Source organism: Panthera uncia (genome assembly GCF_023721935.1).
Source record: "Panthera uncia isolate 11264 chromosome C1 unlocalized genomic scaffold, Puncia_PCG_1.0 HiC_scaffold_4, whole genome shotgun sequence".
NCBI classification, from domain to species: Eukaryota; Metazoa; Chordata; class Mammalia; order Carnivora; family Felidae; genus Panthera; species Panthera uncia.
Window position 1 is genome coordinate 50,132,939 of NW_026057585.1, and position 19,260 is coordinate 50,152,198.

A 19,260-nucleotide genomic window follows, 5' to 3' on the forward strand; every position below is an offset into this window, starting at 1 on the left:
ATTCTGGCCACATGGTGGAGAACATGACTGACAACAGCTTCTGAACTTTGCATCTAAAATTCTGTCACTGGAGAGTCTCTGTTTTTCCAAAACTCCTAAGGAGAGCCTTTAATGGGTCCAGCTTAGGTCAGGTGTGCACCTCCATCCCAATTGTTATGACCAGAGACAAGTCCTGGAACAGACCTTTGGCCCACCTTGGATGAGGATACCTCACACCCATCAACTGCAGCCAGCTGAGCAGGATGACACTGAAGGAACACGTGGAGGGGTGTTCCCAGAAAAGGGGAACTTGGGAGACAATATGATCACCATAGAGGCGTACTCCACCCATTCTTTGAAAAAATAACTTGTGATTGCCTATTTCATCCATTATGATTAATTCAGATGCAGATGGCAGGATCACCAATAATAATGATTTAAAAGCATTAGTCTCATCGAAAAGTAGAGATAAGTGCTCTAGGATAGCTCCTCAAGATCATCCGGGACACGGCCTTCTTCCATCTTTCTGCTCCACTATCCTCAGCACATGGCTTTCATCTCCAGGAAACCTTATGGTTCTAGATGGCTGCTAGAGCTCTAGCTATCATGTCTGTTTTCCAGTCAGGAAGGAAAAAGAAGGAGGGTGAGGGGAAAAGATTTGTTTATTTGTCTGCCTCTCCTTTTAAAAAGCTTCCTGGAAACCCTTCTAACAGCTTCTATTTGTATTTTGTTGAACAGAACTGAGTCACATGGCCACACCTAGTAGCAAAGGAGACTAGAAAATGTGTCTTTTAGTGGGATGCATTGTTGCTTCACCAATAGAGAGGTTCTGTTAGTAAGAATGTGAGAATGGATAATGAATAGACTTTTAGAAGTCTCTACCACGTTTACTATGACACAGAAACTGGTAAATGGGAACAAGATGAATATGATATATAAACAGATAACTACAGCCAGTCCCTAAAGAGGCACAAGATGAGGGGAAGAGTCCAGTGCCAGGTAGAGAGATTAGCCTGATAGAGAAAGGTGTACCTCTTTTGTTTTATGGAACTAAGGAGAGGATGGGGAAAGCACTTTCGTAGATGCGGTGTAGTGAGGTGCACATCTATTGTCTCTGAGAAGAAGAGGTGGAGGGAGAATTGCTGCTATATGGTAATGGACAAAGGCAAAAAGTTTCTTTGTATACGGAGGAACAATTAGGTGGATAGTTCTCAACCCTGGAAGTGCATAAAATACCCCTGATGAACCTTTTAAAAAAAGTATCAATGTGGCTGGCAGTGGTGATCAGGCTTTGGCAGTTTGGGTTTTTTTTTTTTTTTAAGTTCTCCAGATGATTCTAATATTTAGGTAAGTGAGAACCACTGGTCCATTTCTAAACAGCCAATTTGGTGTAGGTTGTGAAAGGACCCTGGACTAGGAGTCAGGAGAGTATGAATTGCCCCTGCCCAAATCACCAAGCCAAACCACAGCTTAATTTAGAAGATGAAGGTTTTCTAGATTGAAGCAAAATTAGATGGCATTTGCAACAACAAATAATGAATAAGTACATACTATGCATTATTTCTACTCGACTATTTCAGGTAGAATTTAGTGATATTTCCTTAAGCCAAAGTTCCTACCAACTAGGAGAATGCCCAGTCTTTCAGAATTTAGCTGTTTTTTTTTTTTTATTAGTAAGCTATTTAATTAATGTTTTGTAAGGTGAATACTCCTGTTTGTTCATTTTCTTCAATACATCACACAATTTATCTGGCCTAGATTATCAGCCAGAGAGCTATCTAATTAGTGTGGTGGCGAGAAATATTTCCTCCTGAAGAAATGAAAGATCTTGTTTGCACACTGAGGTGTTGTTAACTCTGCCCCATGCATCTCTTTGAAATAAAAGTTTTGGTCAAAAGTAAAAAAGGTGGTTGAAAAAACTGTCATGTTGAAATGATCTAAAGAATAAAAGAAAACTGCACAGTCAAAAAGAAAAATGCTTATGTTACCTTGTGTTATTGCCTTCTCATCAATGACACAGTGGCAGTTTAGAGAGAAGCAACAATGATGGTGATAATATAGTAGAATTATGGAAGAGCCTCAGAAAACACATTGAGGTCTGAGAGTTCTTGGATGCCTTCACATAGTTTTGATTTCCTTCTCATGTGAAGCAGATGAAATTAATAGATTGGGCTATTGTTTATTATTCATTCTTTCTTTTAACAAACATTTGTTGAGCACCTACTATGTGGCAGGCACTGTTCTAAGCATTACAGATTTATGGGGAAAGGGGAGCTTTGGTGGATCAGTTCGTTGAGTGTTCCACTCTTGATTTCAGCTCAAGTCATGATCCCAGAGTCATGGGATTGAGCCCCACATCAAGCTCCATGGTAAGCATGGAGGCTGCTTAAGATTTTCTGTCTTTCTGTCTCTGTCTCTCTCTCTCTACCCACCCCCCCCACCCTTCTCCCCTGCTCAAACTCATGCTCTCTCTCTAAAACAAACAAACAAACAAACAAACAAACAACACCCCACAAGATTTATGGGGAAAGAAAACAGATGAAATTCCTGCCCTCCTGGATCTTACATTGTAGGAAGTGACAGTGAAGAGATTAATGTATGAAATATGTGGCATACTTGATTTTAGATGGTGGTGAGTGCTATAATGAAGGAAAAGTAGATGAGGAGAGTAGGAATTATGAGGGAGGAGAGAGGGGTTGCCATTTTAGATGGAGTGACCAGGGAAGGCTTAAAGGTAGTGTGTTAGTAAGCAATGCACTAGCCTTGGGGACGAGCATTCCAGGAAGAAGGAATAGCAACAGCAAAGGCCCTGAAGTACTTACTAGGTGGTCAGTGGGACAGACAGAGATAAACCAGATAGGGCCTCATAGGTCACCATAGTGACTTAGACTCCTGTTGTTTGTGGGATGGAAAGCTGTTGGCAGGTTTTGAACAGACGAGTGTTGTTTTTGCAGGAACATCTAGTTACATAAAGTTGTGCTTTCGAAGATGGGCCTTAGGAGACTTTTATAATAACCCAGGCAAGGGATAATGGTGGTTTGAACTAGGGTGATCAAGTTGAGTTGGTAAGAAGTGATTTAATTTCTGGATACATTTTGAAGGTAGGGTGAATAGGATTTCCTGATTAAGTGCACATGAAGTGTGAGAACAAAAACAAAGTCAAGAATAACACCTAGACTTGTGAGCATTGGAAAAATGGCAATGCTGTTTACTGAGATGGGGATGTCTGTGAGAACAGAAGACTTGGGAGGTCATCTCTTACGAGAATAACAGGCCATGAGGACATGCAAATGGGTGTATCAGATAGACATTTGAATGAGTCTGGAGTTTCATGTTTTCATGGAGTTTCATGGAGTCCGTGTTTTCATGACCTGTAGATAGTAATTAAAGCTGCAAGAATTGATGAGATCACAAAAGGAGAAACTAAGGCCTGAGCTGTCCAACATTTATGTGACAGAGACATTAGGGGAAACCAGGAGAGGAGGCTGACAGTGAATGGTCAGAGAAAGAGGTCGTGGGCTTGTGGTGTTCTTGGAGGAAAGAAAGTGTTGCAGGAAGCAGAGAGGGTCAACTCATCAAGTCTTTTTTAGCAAGGTACACCAAGGTCAGTATCTCTGTCCTAGAAAATAGGAGGGGAGAGAACACCTAAAACTCCAGTGATTGCCCAAGGTCACACAGTTGGCATGTGATAGATTTGAAATTCAAAAACCCTGATTGTTTGACCTTAACCCGAGCTCTTAAAGGGAAGATAAGAGAGCTCAGTCCACCTATTTGCAACAGCAGTTATATTTGTTGTTCTCTGTGCTTTTTTTGCAATTTTTTTGCTAACTGAAGATTTCCACTACTTAGTAAAACAAAACAAAACAAAACAAAAACCAGCATGGAAAAAAAAACCCGCAAGAGTTTTAAAGAGGGCTTTAAAAAACGAACATTTCATTGAAGTGATGAAGATAGGTTGAATCTATCATATAATGTGTTTCCAAAGCACTTCTTGGTTTGTCTTTTTTTTTTTTTTGGATTACAATTGCTTCTGTGCATTGCTGTGGGCTTTACCCTCCTGTCCCTCACAGGGTTTTGCATAGGCTGCCTCTATTCAATCAAATGCAATCTCCAAAGTAGCACATTGAATGGAATGTGCAATGAATACTAAAATAGGAAAAATGAACCTGCAAATACATGGCAGCTGGCAGCTTCTTAAAATCCTAATCTCCTCATTTAATGAAATACAAGTGATTTTCAGTTTCGGCAACCAAGACAAAATAAACCTTCTACATTGAATACCAAAGTAAAATGAGTGCCGAACTTCATTTAAGAAGACGTTTAGGATAAATATCACATCATTCAGTATCCAGTGAATATCAAATTTTGCATGTTTACTAGGAAGTCCTGAACATTGAAACAAAAGTAGAAGCAGGATAGGAATTCAGGGTCGGTGCTGCTTGCTAGGTGGACAAGACTGGTCCTGCACTACCTAGCAATGCACGCTTTGCAGCTTCTCTAGTGTTGTTTCCTTACCACCTTGTTACTCCACACACCTACCGACATTCCCTGCTCTTTCTCCTCTGGTGTATCTCAAATTCCCATTCTTGCTGCGTCCATTTAGGTGTCTGTATATCTATCCCTCCCCACAAATTCTCATGTGTGTGTAAAGATCTACACAAAAAGATGTATTACATGAATGGGTTTAATAGTAAAAACAAAACAAAACAAAAAACTGGAAACAATATAAATCTCCATTAGCAGAATAGGAAAATATATTAAAACACACTTATTCTATGGAATACTATTCAACTGCTGAAAAGAATAAGATAAAGCTATATATAACACCCCATGAAGATTTCCAACATACATTACTGAGTGAAAATAGCAAGTCAAAGAGCAATACCATATGTTAACCATTTAGGTTAAAAAAAATGGGAAAGAAAAACATTAACTTATTGAGAGTTACTACTTTAGATGAAGGGGTTGGGTCACGGGAAGCAGGGGTGTGAAGAGATACTGTCACTTTTCATTGCGTTTACATTGGTATTAGATTTTTTAACGTGTATTTTCATGAGTTACTGTGTAGCTTAAAAATTAACTTTAAAAATGTCACTGTTGTATTCTTTCTCTCTCACTTGTAATAATGTTCTCAAGCAGGATATGAACAGAAAGAAAGCAGTCAGGTTCATTGACTTCCGTATCTCACACTTGGGCTCCAGTGTTTGACTATGATTTCCTTCCTGTCCTCTGACAGAGTCACTAATTTTAGGTATGCCTTTATAGTTAGAAACAGCATTTTATTTTGCTTGAATTTTTAACCAATGATCACAGGAAAGAACTATGTTTCTAATATTTGTGTAGTATAGTTTTTTTTTTTCTTTTCATGAAGCTAGGCTAGAATCCTTTTATCACCCCAAACAAAAATAGACCACTTAAGAATAAGTTCTTAATTTGTTGCTAAATGCTACTTATGAGAATTTGATAATAAGTTGTTTTCCTGCACATAAGCATAAGGGAAATGTGTCTTTACAAAATTGATGGAAATTCTGGATATAATGTAGAGAATTTATCCTAAATTAAGTTGAAAAGTGAAATTAGCAAAATGCCTAAGGAGTTTTAACATGAAACATTAATTGGGATTTAGTGGTGCTAATTTTAGCAGTGGGAAAGAGACATAATACCATTCTATCAAACCTTTGTTGGAGTTTCTTGTAATATTGCTTTATCTGTATCTTCTAAGAACGTGGTACACAATCAGAATCCAATTATTTTATATTGGTTTCATGCTTTTACCCAAGAGAAATTCATAAATTGTTTTTAATCACTTCTTTTATTTTAAATCAATAGTGTCTACCAAGTGGATAACATTACACATTAAAACATCACCTCCTGTCGTTGGTGTAATTACTTTGTAAAGAGGTAAACCACAACACAATTTGACAATCTTTGGGTTTATAAAATCTCATTATGTCACAACACAATATTTTATTCTTAGTGATCACAAAAAAAAGCATACACTTGAACAAAACCCAAACATTTATGATGAAGTAATTGGAAAGAACCAAGTTAATATTACATATGGTACTGCCTCTATTAGAATCTCTGAGAGAGAGCTCCTTTTTACTGCAGCTGTTGAGGAAGTAGGGAGGTTTGAGGGAGTTCTGGTTCCCTTCACCAGGGTTGGCAGTCATGTGGCCGGAGTTGGAGGGTTTGGCACAACCCCAAGATACAAGCTTCTCAAGGAGGGCTAGGACCCGGTCGCCAGGTCTGGAAGAGACAATGTCGCCTCAGATTTTCATCCCACATGCATAGGCAGCTGCAGAAGAGAGTCGGGGGCAGGGGGTGCAGGAATGATCTTCATCTTCTGTTTTAGCAGATTTGCTTTCACCTATTTTATATTTTGGGCTTCTGTAACAGATTTCATCTGGAGAAAGGGGATCAGTTGCTAAAATGTATTTTTGAAAACCTCTGCTCTATGCCAAAGTCATGTGCTGCCTCTGTGTCAAAGGGAGGATGGCTTGAAATATAAGAAAAGAAAAAAAGGTGGGAAAACCCTCTGATGGAACCAGGAGGGCAAACAGCAACCCACACTATATGAGAATCACATGCTAAAACTCATAAGCCTTTTTATATCATCAATTTTATATCTAACTCTGGTAAAGACAAATTCCTAATTTAAAAAAAATGATAAAACACACATAAACCAAGAAAACACCCCCAAATTGTACTTCATCTGTACCCCCTCCCCCCCGCCTTTATTGTTTCTGTATAAGAAAAGGGAGGTAGGTAGGACACCTGGGTGGTTCAATCAGTTAAGTGTCCAGTTTCACCTCAGGTCATGCTCTTACAGCTCGTGGATTTGAGCCCCGAGTTAGGCTCTGTGCTGACAGCTTGGAGCCTGGAGCCTGCTTTAGATTCAGTGTCTCCCTCTCTTGCTCTGCCTCTCCCCTGGTCATTCTCATTCTCTCTCTCTCTCTCTCTCTCTCTCTCTCTCTCTCTCCCTCTCTCTCAAATATAAATAAATATTAAAAGAAATAGAAAAGAAAAGGGAGGTAGGGTGTGAGGAGGATACTAGAGCAGGGGAAATTGGATGTCCCTTAATCAGCTTTAGTATTGACTGGAACTGGTGTTCCATCTTGCTTCAGCATCACTGAGGATTAATCTGCTTTATTTTGTATTTCTCTCCCCTTCTTCCCTTCCAATGGTATCTTGAGGGACTTTTTTCTGCCTCTTTCTCTCTTCTTCCTCCTCCTTCACCCATACTAATAAGCATGGCGTCTCCATTTAGGAAGCAACAAATTAACAAACATTGTAGACTCAGAGAAAGAAAGTTGATAATAAGCCCAAGGGCTAGATGGAAAGATAAAAAGATACACTTGCCCCCAAAAATCTACAGAAGATTCTGGCTAAGAAAGGGGAGGTGGTGGGGCTTTGGGTTAGGGGCAACTTGTACAAGAGACCAAGACTCCAGCCCTACTGTTATCCTCTTCCCAAAAAATGTAAGATCCTCAAAGGGCATATATTGTCTGGTTTTTTCCCCCTAGACTATAAGTCCCAAGGATGCAGGGACTTGGCTTGTTTTGTTAACGTCTGTATTGGTCAAAGTGCCCTGCACATTGTAGGGGCATTCGATACTTTAGTAAACACTTGTTGAATAAAAGCACCATTGGAAGAAAACCCTTGCTCACTTACCAAGGTTGCATTATGATAAAACCATTAAAATTTTCCTTGAGTTGGGGCAGTGGCAGGCACATTGCCTCCATCATAGGTATAGCCTCAGTTTTTAGTCTGTTGGGACCAACAATGACTAAAGGCAAAGATGGAACAAGAAGTATCTTCTCTGTGCTGAATAGTGATGTGGGTGTGGAAAAGATACCCTGGAAAGAGAAAACAGCCTCCTTCACACTCCAGGGGACAAGAAGTTCTAAAGGAGACACTCACTGAAATGGAAGCATACACAGATCAAATAGTGCTGCAATCCTTTCAGCTTGACAAAAGATTTTTTGATGTGTGACCAATTACAATTATACTGAAATACACTATGAAAATACTCATCATATGTTAATAGATGTCTTTATCATATCGATAAACATCAGGGATTTGTCTCAGTCTTTTGTTATCTCTATCCCAAATACTACCTGCCTTTTTTCTTCATTATATTCTCCCTTCAAAGAAGAATAAAGGAAAGGCATATGGTCAGTTACAAGTCAAGAAATTTAATATTAGCATTTCATTAGTGGTTTAAAACACGCTCCTTTCAGAATATGTAAAGTACAACAAATATATACATACTTTAGGATAAACAGAAAAATTCATAGCAAGGGATAGGTTTTTTACAGTGTGAATAGTAATGTTCCATTTTGGAGCAAAATGGCTTTAATAAATGATACTAAATAAAATAAGAAAGATTGTCAATACAAAAAAAGAAGTGAATCGTGACAAATTGCTTATATGCTGGATATTAAATAGTTTTCATAGATAGAATGGCCATATGATTTATCATCCAAATGGGATGCTTCTAAGAGTGAAAGGGTACACTGGTCATAATTAGCACTGGGGCAGCAGACCATAAATCAGAATAAACCAGGGTATGTGGTCATCTTCCTCATGGGGACGCATAACAACAATAAAACTGCTTTTAGGTTTGTTTGTTTGTTTTTTATTTTGAAAAGAAAAAAAGCTAAAAGAAAATGAAATAGGTTGTCCATGTGCTAAACACACAGTAGGTCCTTTTTTCATTAACTGCTCAATTTGTTGTAATAAACTAATCTGAATAATAAATTATTACTGTTGAAACTGATTAGAAAAGAGAAATTCAGTGGGTAATCTACCCTATTTTCAAAGTATTCTGCTCATTAGAAAATTTTTTCCCTGGACCATAAAAATTAATCAGAATAGAGAAGTCTGCTGAGTACCATCTCTCAGCTAAAACACACATCTCATATTTTAAGATCACCTGTCTTTCAGTATTGACCTGGTTGTCAGATAAAGTTCATCTCTAGTCCCATACCTTATTGAGTGTAGCCATCAGAAGCACTGTGTTGAGAGGATTCTGAGGTCACCTTAGGGCTTAGCAGAAAGGTGTGTGGTGCTCAGTTAGGATGTCTACAGGAGATATGGATATGGGACGATGGCATGTTTGGCAAATATTGCCATCCCAGATTTGGACAAATATCTGTTTTAACAATATTTTTCTGACATATATCTAATTATGTGGGGAACAAAGGCAAAGAAAATAGTTAAGTTTTCTTAAAACTTACAGCCCATTGACAAGTCCTTGAGATAGGCAGAGTGACCTTCCTCTAGGAACTCAACAGCCTAGATGTTAATATTTTGCTAAGGCCAAAAGGCAATCTTAGCTTAACATTATCCCGACTTCCAGGATCCTATGAGTTTACTTCAAACATACAGAAATTCCTTTGGAAACTTCCTTTATGTCCACCCCCCCTAGATATACGTTAGCAGTCATCCTCCAGGCATATGGCCCACTAATATACATCTGAAGGGTCTCATGACCGAGATTTTACTAGACAGTAATAAATGACCTTTTCCCAACAAGAGCTAGCTCCCTCAAGGTCCTGGAAACCTTGCTTCCAAAATTCCTTAGAGGCTTACCCTATCCCTAACCCCCTCCCAACTTGAAGGTATACAATCAGTCATCCGTCACAACTGCAGTGCAGCTCTTTCTGCCCATGGGTCCTGTCCCTGTGCTTTAATAAAACCACATTTTTGCACCAAAGATGTTTCAGAATTCTTTCTTGACCGTTTTCTCTGAATCCCCAAATTTCAACATCATCTAATGCATAGTTGATCAGAAAAGAAATAATTACACCTTGCTGATATTGCATCTGCTATTTCAGTTGTATCAGAGTGTAATTAATATACCAACTACACCACAGGACAATAATGCATCACTCTTAACTTGAATGAAGACAGCAGTTTCATGATGTCCTCACTTCATTGTTTTATAACCTGATTAGTCCAAAATCAAAATAAGGAAAGATCAAATCCCTACTACCTGAATGGAAAGTAGTAGAAACAATACAACAAACATGCTAATTAATTTCTTCTCTGTTTCTATTCTTGTTTCTATCTTGTTGTTGGGGACTATGTTTTTGTCTACTCAAGAAAATTTTAAGCCATAAAATGAAAATTAAACTTTCTTCTCCCTTGCAAACAAACATTGACATCTCAATTTTTAAGAAGTATTTTCAACATTTATTTCACTGCCACATATCTTCTACTATTTAACTTTCTTGTAATGGAGAGATCCGTTCTGTGCCTTGCAATGAGGAAAATAAAAAGGATTTAGTTGATACTTTTTGAAGGTGTACCTAATATTGGTGCTCCTTTTGTGAGTATGAAGTATGTTCCATCTTTGGATCTTAATTCTCTAACTTTGAAAAATAGGGCAGAATTAAATTTATATTGAGGAGGAGATCCAACTTTAGATTGCAAGACAGCTTTCCCATATTAACTTTGACTATGCAGCTCTACTTTTCCAAGAGTGAAATTGTATTGAAGTGGTTTTCCAAAATATTTTGTGGAAAATAAGAGTTAATGGATGGCAACTCCTCATTCATGATCCCCAAACAGGAGACGAATTCATCAGGCAACAGAGTCTGTTCTGGAAGAGTTTCATTGGGTGAAACATTTTCCAAAAGCATGGTAGTTTCTCCCTCTACTGAGTTTTGCGTGTCCAGAGGACTGCATTCTCCTTGATTCAGAATAAGGCTTAATTCTTCAAGAAATAGTGTGTTGCTTAGCGAATTCATACTTGAGACAGGGAAAGCAAAATCAGGATATTTTTTAAACATGGCATTTTTCCCCAGGTCTATGGAATCAGCTGGTGGTTTGAGAGTTGAGGAAGCTGTTTCATCATTTTTGCTGAGATGGTTTCCCCCAGTGAGAAAAGTTGAAATCTGGGGTTTATACCCAGGGCTGAGGCCAGGAATATATACAACTGTAGTGTTGGTGAGTAGTGACTTTTGCAGGCCGTCTCTGGTCTCTAGGGATTCTGTATTCTTTTCCATCTTATAGTCTGTGGGTTTGTGTTCTTCTGGGAGAAAGATTTCTATCTCTGTAACCACTGGATCAACATATAGGACCTGTTCGCTGGAATTATTATCTGTAAATTCACTTTTTTCCTAGGAAGAAAGATTTTTTTGTTTAATTTTACAAAAGACATTTAAAGGGGCTAACTGGGTAATTAAAGAAGAACTGGAATTCTGCTTTCCCTTGGCTTTGCTTTTCCCCTCCCTCTTCTGATATTGTTTCTCTTCCCATACAATTTCCTCCTTTTGTTATCCTGCTCAATTCCAGATCTTTATTAAATTCTCCGATGAGGAGACTGAAGGAAAGGAATAATAGAGATAAGCTGTTTTAAGCACATGTCTTGGCTTAAAATTTTTAAAGAGAATGATGTGTCTTGCATATTAACTTGCATATTATTTCAGTGCCTTTTAAAGTTTGGAAGTTTAATGTGTTGGAATATTTCTTAATATCATGGAGCCTTACTACAAGAAAATATCTCATTGCTTAAATAAAAGGAAGGTAGAAGAATCCTGTTTTGTTTCTGATTTTTGAATAAAGTAGTAATAAATATTTTGTGCTGGGGTTATAAAGGGGTATAATTGTATAAAGCTATACAATTCAGACATGAACAGGTGGATCAGTGAAGAAGGTTTTTATTGATATAAAAGCCTAATGACTCTTCTGGGTAAGAAAATGACTTGAGGCCTTGCAGCTGATGGCTGACTTCCCAAGGCAAATAACTCCCATCCAACAAATTATAGCCAGTTATAAAATTATAAAATTATAGCCAGTTGCTATGGGCTGAAATGTTTGTGTCCCTCCAAAATTCATATGTTGAAGCCCTAATCTCCAGTGTGATGATATTAAGAGGTGAGACCTTTGGCGGGTAATTAGGTCATGAGGGTGGAACTCTTGTGAATATAATTAGTGCCCTTATAAGAAGATACATGAGACTGTGATCTCTCCTTCTGCCATGAGAGGATACAGCAAGATGCTGGCCATCTGTAAGGGAGATCTCACCAGGAATTCAACCTGCTAGTATCCTAATCTTGGACTTAACCAGCCTCCAGGACTGCAAGAAATAAATGTTTGTTGTTTAAGTCACCCAGTCTATTCTGTTATAGTAGTTATTCTGTTATAGTAGTCTGAGCTGACCAAAATACCACCTTTTAGTCTGTTGGCAGAAAACAAAACTTCATCTGAAGGTTTGCTTCTAATACCAGGAGCCCAGAATGGGCAGGAAGTTTAGCAAAAAGGAAGACCTTGAACAAAGCAGCATGAAGTGTCATTCAAATTTCCTTCAGGCTCAACCTCCTTAGGGAGCTTACCAGTTTTGGGTTGGAAAGGGCAAACACGTAGTCAAAAGTCAGATGAAGTCAAAGAAACTAGACATGCTGTAAGAAATGAAGAATACAAGGTAGCTGTGTTCCAAAGAAGGAGGCATTTTCTGCACTTCAGGCTGGCAACTGAGTGAAATGGGTGGGAGTCAGACCACAGTAAAGGACACAGAGGAGCAACAATGTGGAAGACCATTCCAGAGTGAGGACGATAAAGGAAGAAGAGGATCTGACCACAACAAGGTCAAGGACAGTTCTCTGGGTCACAGAAAATCCCTAATTCCCTAGGATAATAATTAGTGGGGGAACAAGATAGAACTACCAGGTGGAAAGAATATTAAGATTATAGTGTTTATTGTCTGTAGTTTGGTGGATATATGCTTGTCCTTCAGTGACTTGTTACCTATGTACTTCATTATATGTGTGGGTTTAGTCGTTCTAGATCACCCCTTCACTATTAGCAGGTAACACTATAGTCTTCAAACTCAGCCACATGCAAACCCTTTCTCTCCTTCAAGTATACAGAGACAGGAATCCCTCCTTCAGCCCAAAGTGAACCTTTTCACCTCATCCCTTTAGAACATCCCCTCCCCTCTTCTTTATAGTCTTGTTGGATCAATATTCCCTCTTTCTCTGTAGTAGTCCCTCTTAAGCCTAACTAATTTAGTATAAACACACTTCTGATTCATGCCCCTCTGAAGCTACTGTTGTTCATTCATTGTACTAGATGTGAGAGCTGACCTTATGTCAGCATAGCCCCTTTCTCTACTTCCCTTTAGAAGAATGTCTTCATTCTCAGCCTCCACTTCCTCACTTACTAATCACTTCTCAACTCACCAGTGACTTCCCTCTCATCAAATTCCATGGACTCATTTCACTTTTTATGTTATATATCCTCTAAAAAGTAGTCAGCCCCATGGTTCCTTGCTTCTTGACACTTTGCTCACACCACATGATGCTTTTTCTCTGACCCTCCTCTGCCTCTCTCCTAGGACCTTGTCTATTCCAATGGAAAAGCTCTTAGTGACTCCTCATTGTCTTTAGCAGTTTTCAATCCCTAACAGTGTTCTCAACCTCAGATGCATAGTGGAATCACTGTGGAAGCTTTCAACAATACTGATGCCTGGGTCTCCCCATGCCCTCCCACCCCAAGAGATCTTGGAATGTGGCCCAGACATCAAGATTCCAATATGCCACCAAGGCTGAGAACTACTATCTTAGGGACATCTCTGGGGTTGGCTAAGGAGTTGATTAATGGGCTCATCAGAGCTCCAAACAAAGCCACTTTTATTTGTTTTATAAATTCTTGTTTTCCTCACATCTTTTGAACAAAAGGTTTCTAAGCTAAAATTAAATTTTTTAAACAAGTTTGAACATCCTTGTCAACAGAATGAAGTCTGAGTTCTATGATCTGATCCTACTCACCATTCCTGCAGTACACCACCCACTCCTCACATCAAGCCTTTCAATAAAGCAACACTTCATTGAAACATGTGCTTCTCACCTCTGTGCTTTTGCTCATGCTGCCCTCTCTATTTTGAATGTTTTCTGTTTCTCCTAAGTGACTCCTTCTCATCTTTCGTATGCTTCCTCTATACCCCTGTCATGTTTAGTTTCATTTCTGTCACTGTACTATATCACTGCAAGGCCGTGCTTGGATGATGTGTCTGTCCCATTTACTGGGTTTGGAGCCCCTTAATGATGAAACTGGGATGCCAAAAAATAGAAGGAGCACATATAGCAGAACCTTTCCCCTTCTCCAGAATCAGCAGTTCCTCCATAATTAGCATAGTCCCCTATTACCTCAGGGTCTTCCCAGCACACCCTTCTATTCTTTTTGAGATAGAAACTTGGCCTCACCCCTGGGAGACCATCATATTTATTTTCCTCTCACATTTATTTTCTCAAATCCATTGAGCTTCAGCAGTAAAGCAGATCTCACCTGCTTCTCCAGGCTCATGTAAAACAGAAGCCCCTTTGTGTCTTTAAGCCTCATTTTATTGAGATTTTCTGCACTCCTCCTGTCGCTGAAGTCAGCCATCAGCTTTTGGCCATCACGTGACTGACACTTGGCCCACAAGCTTCCTCTTTACTTTTCTCTTTTGAATAGCATTGTTTCTTTCTTCCTTCTCTCTTTCCTTCCCTTAACTTTATTCCCTTATCTCTTAAGTATAATTTGAAATATGTATAATTCTGTTTTGACATGTGTTTATACAATTATGCTAAAATGTACACACATTTATTTATTTGAACAGAAATTCTACTCTAATTGTTGGATTGCTCTTTTGGTCTTAGCTGCCACTTTTTATTTGATGGTGTTTGGTTACCTGTAGCATTTTTACGATACTACTGTTTTCTATATTAGGAATATCTTCATGAAGCCACTTTGGTATTAGCAATAAGATTCTTCTTTTAATTCTAGGAAACAAATATCACACATTAGAAGAAGCATTTTACTTTAGGATTGATTCAGGCAATCACATAGGAGATGAGGAAATCAACTGGAATGGGAGGGAAATGCATAATAAAGATTAAACTTCCTGATGCAGATTTCCATCTCTTACTTTAGAAAGTTAAGTGGGAAGTTGCTTCAATGTCTTTTCAGATTTTCCTCCTCTCTCTATTGCTCTGCTTTTCTCTAATGAGGCAGAACATTTTGAAACACTCACACTAGATTCAAGGTAAGTGGGAGAGGCACCATGGAAGTAAAACTGTACGCACGTTAAATATGGCAAAGCAGGGGTGCCTAGGTGGCTCAGCCAGTTGAGTGTCTGACTCTTGGTTAAGTCTCAGGTCATGGTCTCACGGTGCCTGGGATTGAACCCTGTGTTGGGCTCTGCACTGGCAGGGCAGGGCGTGCTGGGGACTCTCTCTCTCCCTCTCTCTCTGCTCCTCCCCCACTCATGCTCTCCCTCTCTCTCTCTCCTTCTCTCTCTCTCCCTCTCTCTCTTTCTCTCAAAATAAACATTTGAAAAAAAAAAAAAAAAGAAAGAAAGAAAGAATCCAGGCACTGTAGATAAACTTGGGGGCACTGTGAGCAGGCTGTGTAGTGAAGGAGAAAACATGACTTGTGATATCAGCCGGTTCTGGGCTCCTGGGTTAGTGCTCAGTGACCTTGGGCTGACCACGTAACCTCTGGAAGCCTAAAGGAAATGATCTGGTTTCCAGCAGGGTCATTGTGAGGATTAAACCAATGACATGTGTAAAGAGTTTGGCATGGGTCGGTAATCATCAAACACTGCTCATTTTATTTTTGTCTTTCTCTGATTAAAAATGTTGATGGGTTTTCCTAGTAAATAACTGAATTGACTAGGTTTGGTATAAATTAGAAAACAGAAATTCTACGAAAACATACCCAGTTCGGAGAGATCTGTTAAATATCCCAATCAAAGAAAGAATCGACAACATGACAGCAAAGAAGATCATTCCCAATAAAAATCCAATGTCTTGTTGCCTGTTGTCTGAAAGGAGAGAAAAATAATTTTAGCTAAGCATTAGTGTCCATGGGATGTCTGAATCATTGTTCTCTCTGTGCCAAGCAAAAGTCATTGATCTCAAAGGAAAAAAAGGAAGGGGAGAACAAAATTAACCTTTCCCTTAGGCTGTGTGTACAGTGACAGCCCTTCCAAACTGCACAATATCTTTTATTTGAGAAAATTGGGCTGCATGTATCTGGTACCAGTGGGTTTCTAGAAGTGCATCTCTGGCAATTGTGGTCAGCATTAGACACTTTTCTGAGCTTGTGCATGCATATTTTATATAAAAGGGTTTAATGATGAATCTCATTTGTTTTGTCTGACACAAGTAAGAATTCCCAGTTGCTGGTAACAGAGTCTAAAGGTAGCCACAATCACAGCTGAGGTTTTTTGGGTTTTCTTTTTAAAATTTTGAGCAAGAAAGAAGTTAATGTACAACTTGTCACCATTCTTCAAAATTTATTGTTCATGAGTTTTTTCTGCTGAGAAACAGAAACAACCTAAAACAATATATAAGAAATGCAAATTGATATATATCTTGCACTCATATTTTATTTTAAAAGCAATGCTTTCCTTACATTTTGAAGCTTAATTAATCACCCCAAATCCTTAAATAATTATGATATATTCAACACATGTTACCTACTAGGCTCGTCACATTTTCTCCCTAGTACATGAAAAAAAATCCTATTTTCAATTTTCAAATACAGACTATAATTGAGGCTTGTCTGCCACAGTGGAGTTTGTTCTGAGTGATGATGGGTTTTTGGCCTCCTTTCCACTCTCCTTCCCCACTTCCTCACTCCATTTGGCAAATATTTATCAGATACTTACCATGTGGCAGACACTTCACTGGCCCTGCCCTCGTTATTTTCCAGCTGCACCTGCCATACACTTAGGGGTCTCCAGGCTATCTGGCCCCTGTCCTTAAACCAACTGGTGTTCAGGGGTTGGGCCAGTGTAGCTTAGCTTGCTCCAAAGTTCTAGGGGGATACGGAATTAATGTTTTCCTAGGACTAGAATTCTATTGCTGAAGATTTCACACAACTAATGGGAGGTAGTGGGTGCCACATACCCTTGGGGGTTAGTGCCTGGGAAAGACTAGAGAATCCCCTAATAACATGGGGCCAGGCAGCCAGGCATAGGGGTCTAAGGATAGAGCAGAGTGATCAAGAGACAACTGGAGATACCTGGGTTCAAATTGGGCTCTGCCCTTACCAGCCCTGTAACCTCAGGGCATAATTATGAGCCTGCTGAAACTCAAATTTCTTCTTCTGGAAAATAGAGACTATAACACCTATCTTAATAGGGCTGCCATGAGCTCCTGACCTCCCCAGTTCCCACAGAAATATCAAGGGGCAGGCCTGGGGAGGCATCTGTAATTAAGGATATGTACTGAGCCAAAACACTTGGCTCATTGATTTGCATGTTTAAATTCAGAGTGGCCTCACCTTGCTTCATGTTTCTTTATAATACTTAACTGCCACCTGACTCTTTTCTTGTTGTTTTCCTCTTTGTTTTTCTCCTCAACTGTCTAAAATGGAAGCTCCATGAAGACAGGGGCTTTGTTCATTTTTTTCACTGCTGATTTCCCATCCAGTACAGTGCCTGGCACACAGTAGTTACTTAATGAATATTTGTGAAACAAATGAATGGAAGTCCAAAGACTGTCAATGTAACCTGCAAAAATTCTGGTACTATACCTGCCAGATTTCGTTTTTTTTTAATTTTTAAAAAATATTTATTCATTTGTTGAGAGACAGAGTGAGCAGGGGAGGGGCAGAAAGGAAGGGAGACACAGAATCCAAAACAGGCTCCAGGGTCTGAGCTGTCAGCACAGAGTCCGACACAGGGCTCAAACTCACAAACTATGAGATCATGACCTGAGCCAAAGTCAGAGGCTTAACTGACTGAGCCACCCAGGTGCCCTTATTCCTGCCAGATTTCTATGCAGGGAGATAAGTGGTCTACCAGTGGTCAGTGATGAAATAGTTATGCCTAAAGTTTTTTAATTTGAAATTTCTATTTAGAGTTATATTTGTCCATTACACATACCTGATGTCATAATTTTTTAACGCCTAAAACATTTAGGTAAGCTCATCAATGGAAAATATTGAATCACACTAACAAAACAGGAGCTAGTTTGTACAAAAGAAAGAGTACAGGCTTCAGGATTTGAAAAACAGGATTTGAATTTTGATCTGTCACTTAGTGTGAACCTGGACAAGTTCCTCAGCCTCTCTGAGCTCCAGTTTTCCCATCTATAAAATAGATACATAACACTTATCTTACCTGGTTGTTTTGAAAACTGAACAAATGTATACAACCAACTACCACATGGTAGACATTCAAATTACGTTGTTGTTGTTTTTTTTTTAGGAGTTTTGGGGTCTTGAGCCGCAGCACCTATTGAAATGAAAATGTATCCAACCCATAGCAGAAGCTGGCAAATTCCACCTAAACCGTTGCTTAAATTCAGTTTTACCTGGATCTTTATTGATAATTTCCATACAGAAAGCTCATGGCATATCTTATTCTCAAGAAATTTATGCCTGGCACATGATTTTTCAGTTGAAGGGTTCAAATGAATGATTGGTAAAGACTACTCAAAAAACCTAAGTAGTATTTTCTTACCAGTGGTAATGTGTCCTTTAAAGATGGAAGCAATTAGAAGCCCAGAATTCTGAGTATCATGTTGGAATGATTTCAGTGTGACCTGGGGGACTTAAACAAAAAGAAAACAGAGTGAACTTCTTACATTTGCATTCAGGTTATTCAGTTCCTGAATTACCCATTTTCACTTGTTTGGAGATGATTAAAGTAAACTTTAATAGGCTTGTAAGTGGAATAAAAACAAAGGCTTTTCAGTATGTGTGTCTTTTTCCCTCCTTTTAATTTAATTGGTCAAATCCTAAACACTGAAAGGACAATGAAAACTAACTTGAGTTTATAAAACCTCAAGGTATATCCTCTAATTTTGTGAGGCTTCTAGGCAAAAAATACCAAGGAGCTTTATTTAATTCACTGACAAAAACAAAAAACAAAAAACACAATAACTGGTCTCTCCTTGATTCCTTCCAAAGATGATGCAATAAATTTTAAGTTTCCTTAAGAGCCTCCAAGATGTGTCACTCTTGCCTTTGCACAATCTTTGAGATGCTGTTGGTGAACACTATCTTGGCTCCATATAAGAAGCTCATTTTTGATTAGCAGACACTTTGAGGTTATAACACAGGGGTGGAATGCTATTAATGACTTCCCTCTGCTCCTTTCCCACTGGCAAAGATCCTGGCCAGCCCTGTCTAGTCATAAAGACTGTCAGGTCACGGCTAATGAGAGTTTCTGACCAGGGTGTGGTGAACAGCCTTGGCAGCTAACCTGCTTTCAGTCTGGACTCAAAGCAGTCCTGGAGCTTTCTTACCCGGCTCCTTTCTCCTGACAATTAAAAGCTG

At 39.0% G+C, this 19,260-nt stretch overlaps 1 protein-coding gene across 1 annotated transcript in view; it reads right to left on the reverse strand.

Moving 5' to 3' along the window:
• Positions 1-7,395: 7,395 nt before the first annotated feature.
• The window catches only part of IL23R (interleukin 23 receptor), a 58,862-nt gene continuing 46,997 nt past the window's right edge, over positions 7,396-19,260 (reverse strand). Inside the window, exons 7-10 of the mRNA XM_049617043.1 lie at positions 18,443-18,532; positions 15,688-15,793; positions 14,660-14,750; positions 7,396-11,108 (exon numbers count right to left, since the gene is read on the reverse strand). Of these exons, the coding sequence (XP_049473000.1) occupies positions 10,455-11,108; positions 14,660-14,750; positions 15,688-15,793; positions 18,443-18,532 (941 nt within the window). The 3' untranslated portion in view covers positions 7,396-10,454. The remainder of the gene's footprint in view (positions 11,109-14,659; positions 14,751-15,687; positions 15,794-18,442; positions 18,533-19,260) is intronic.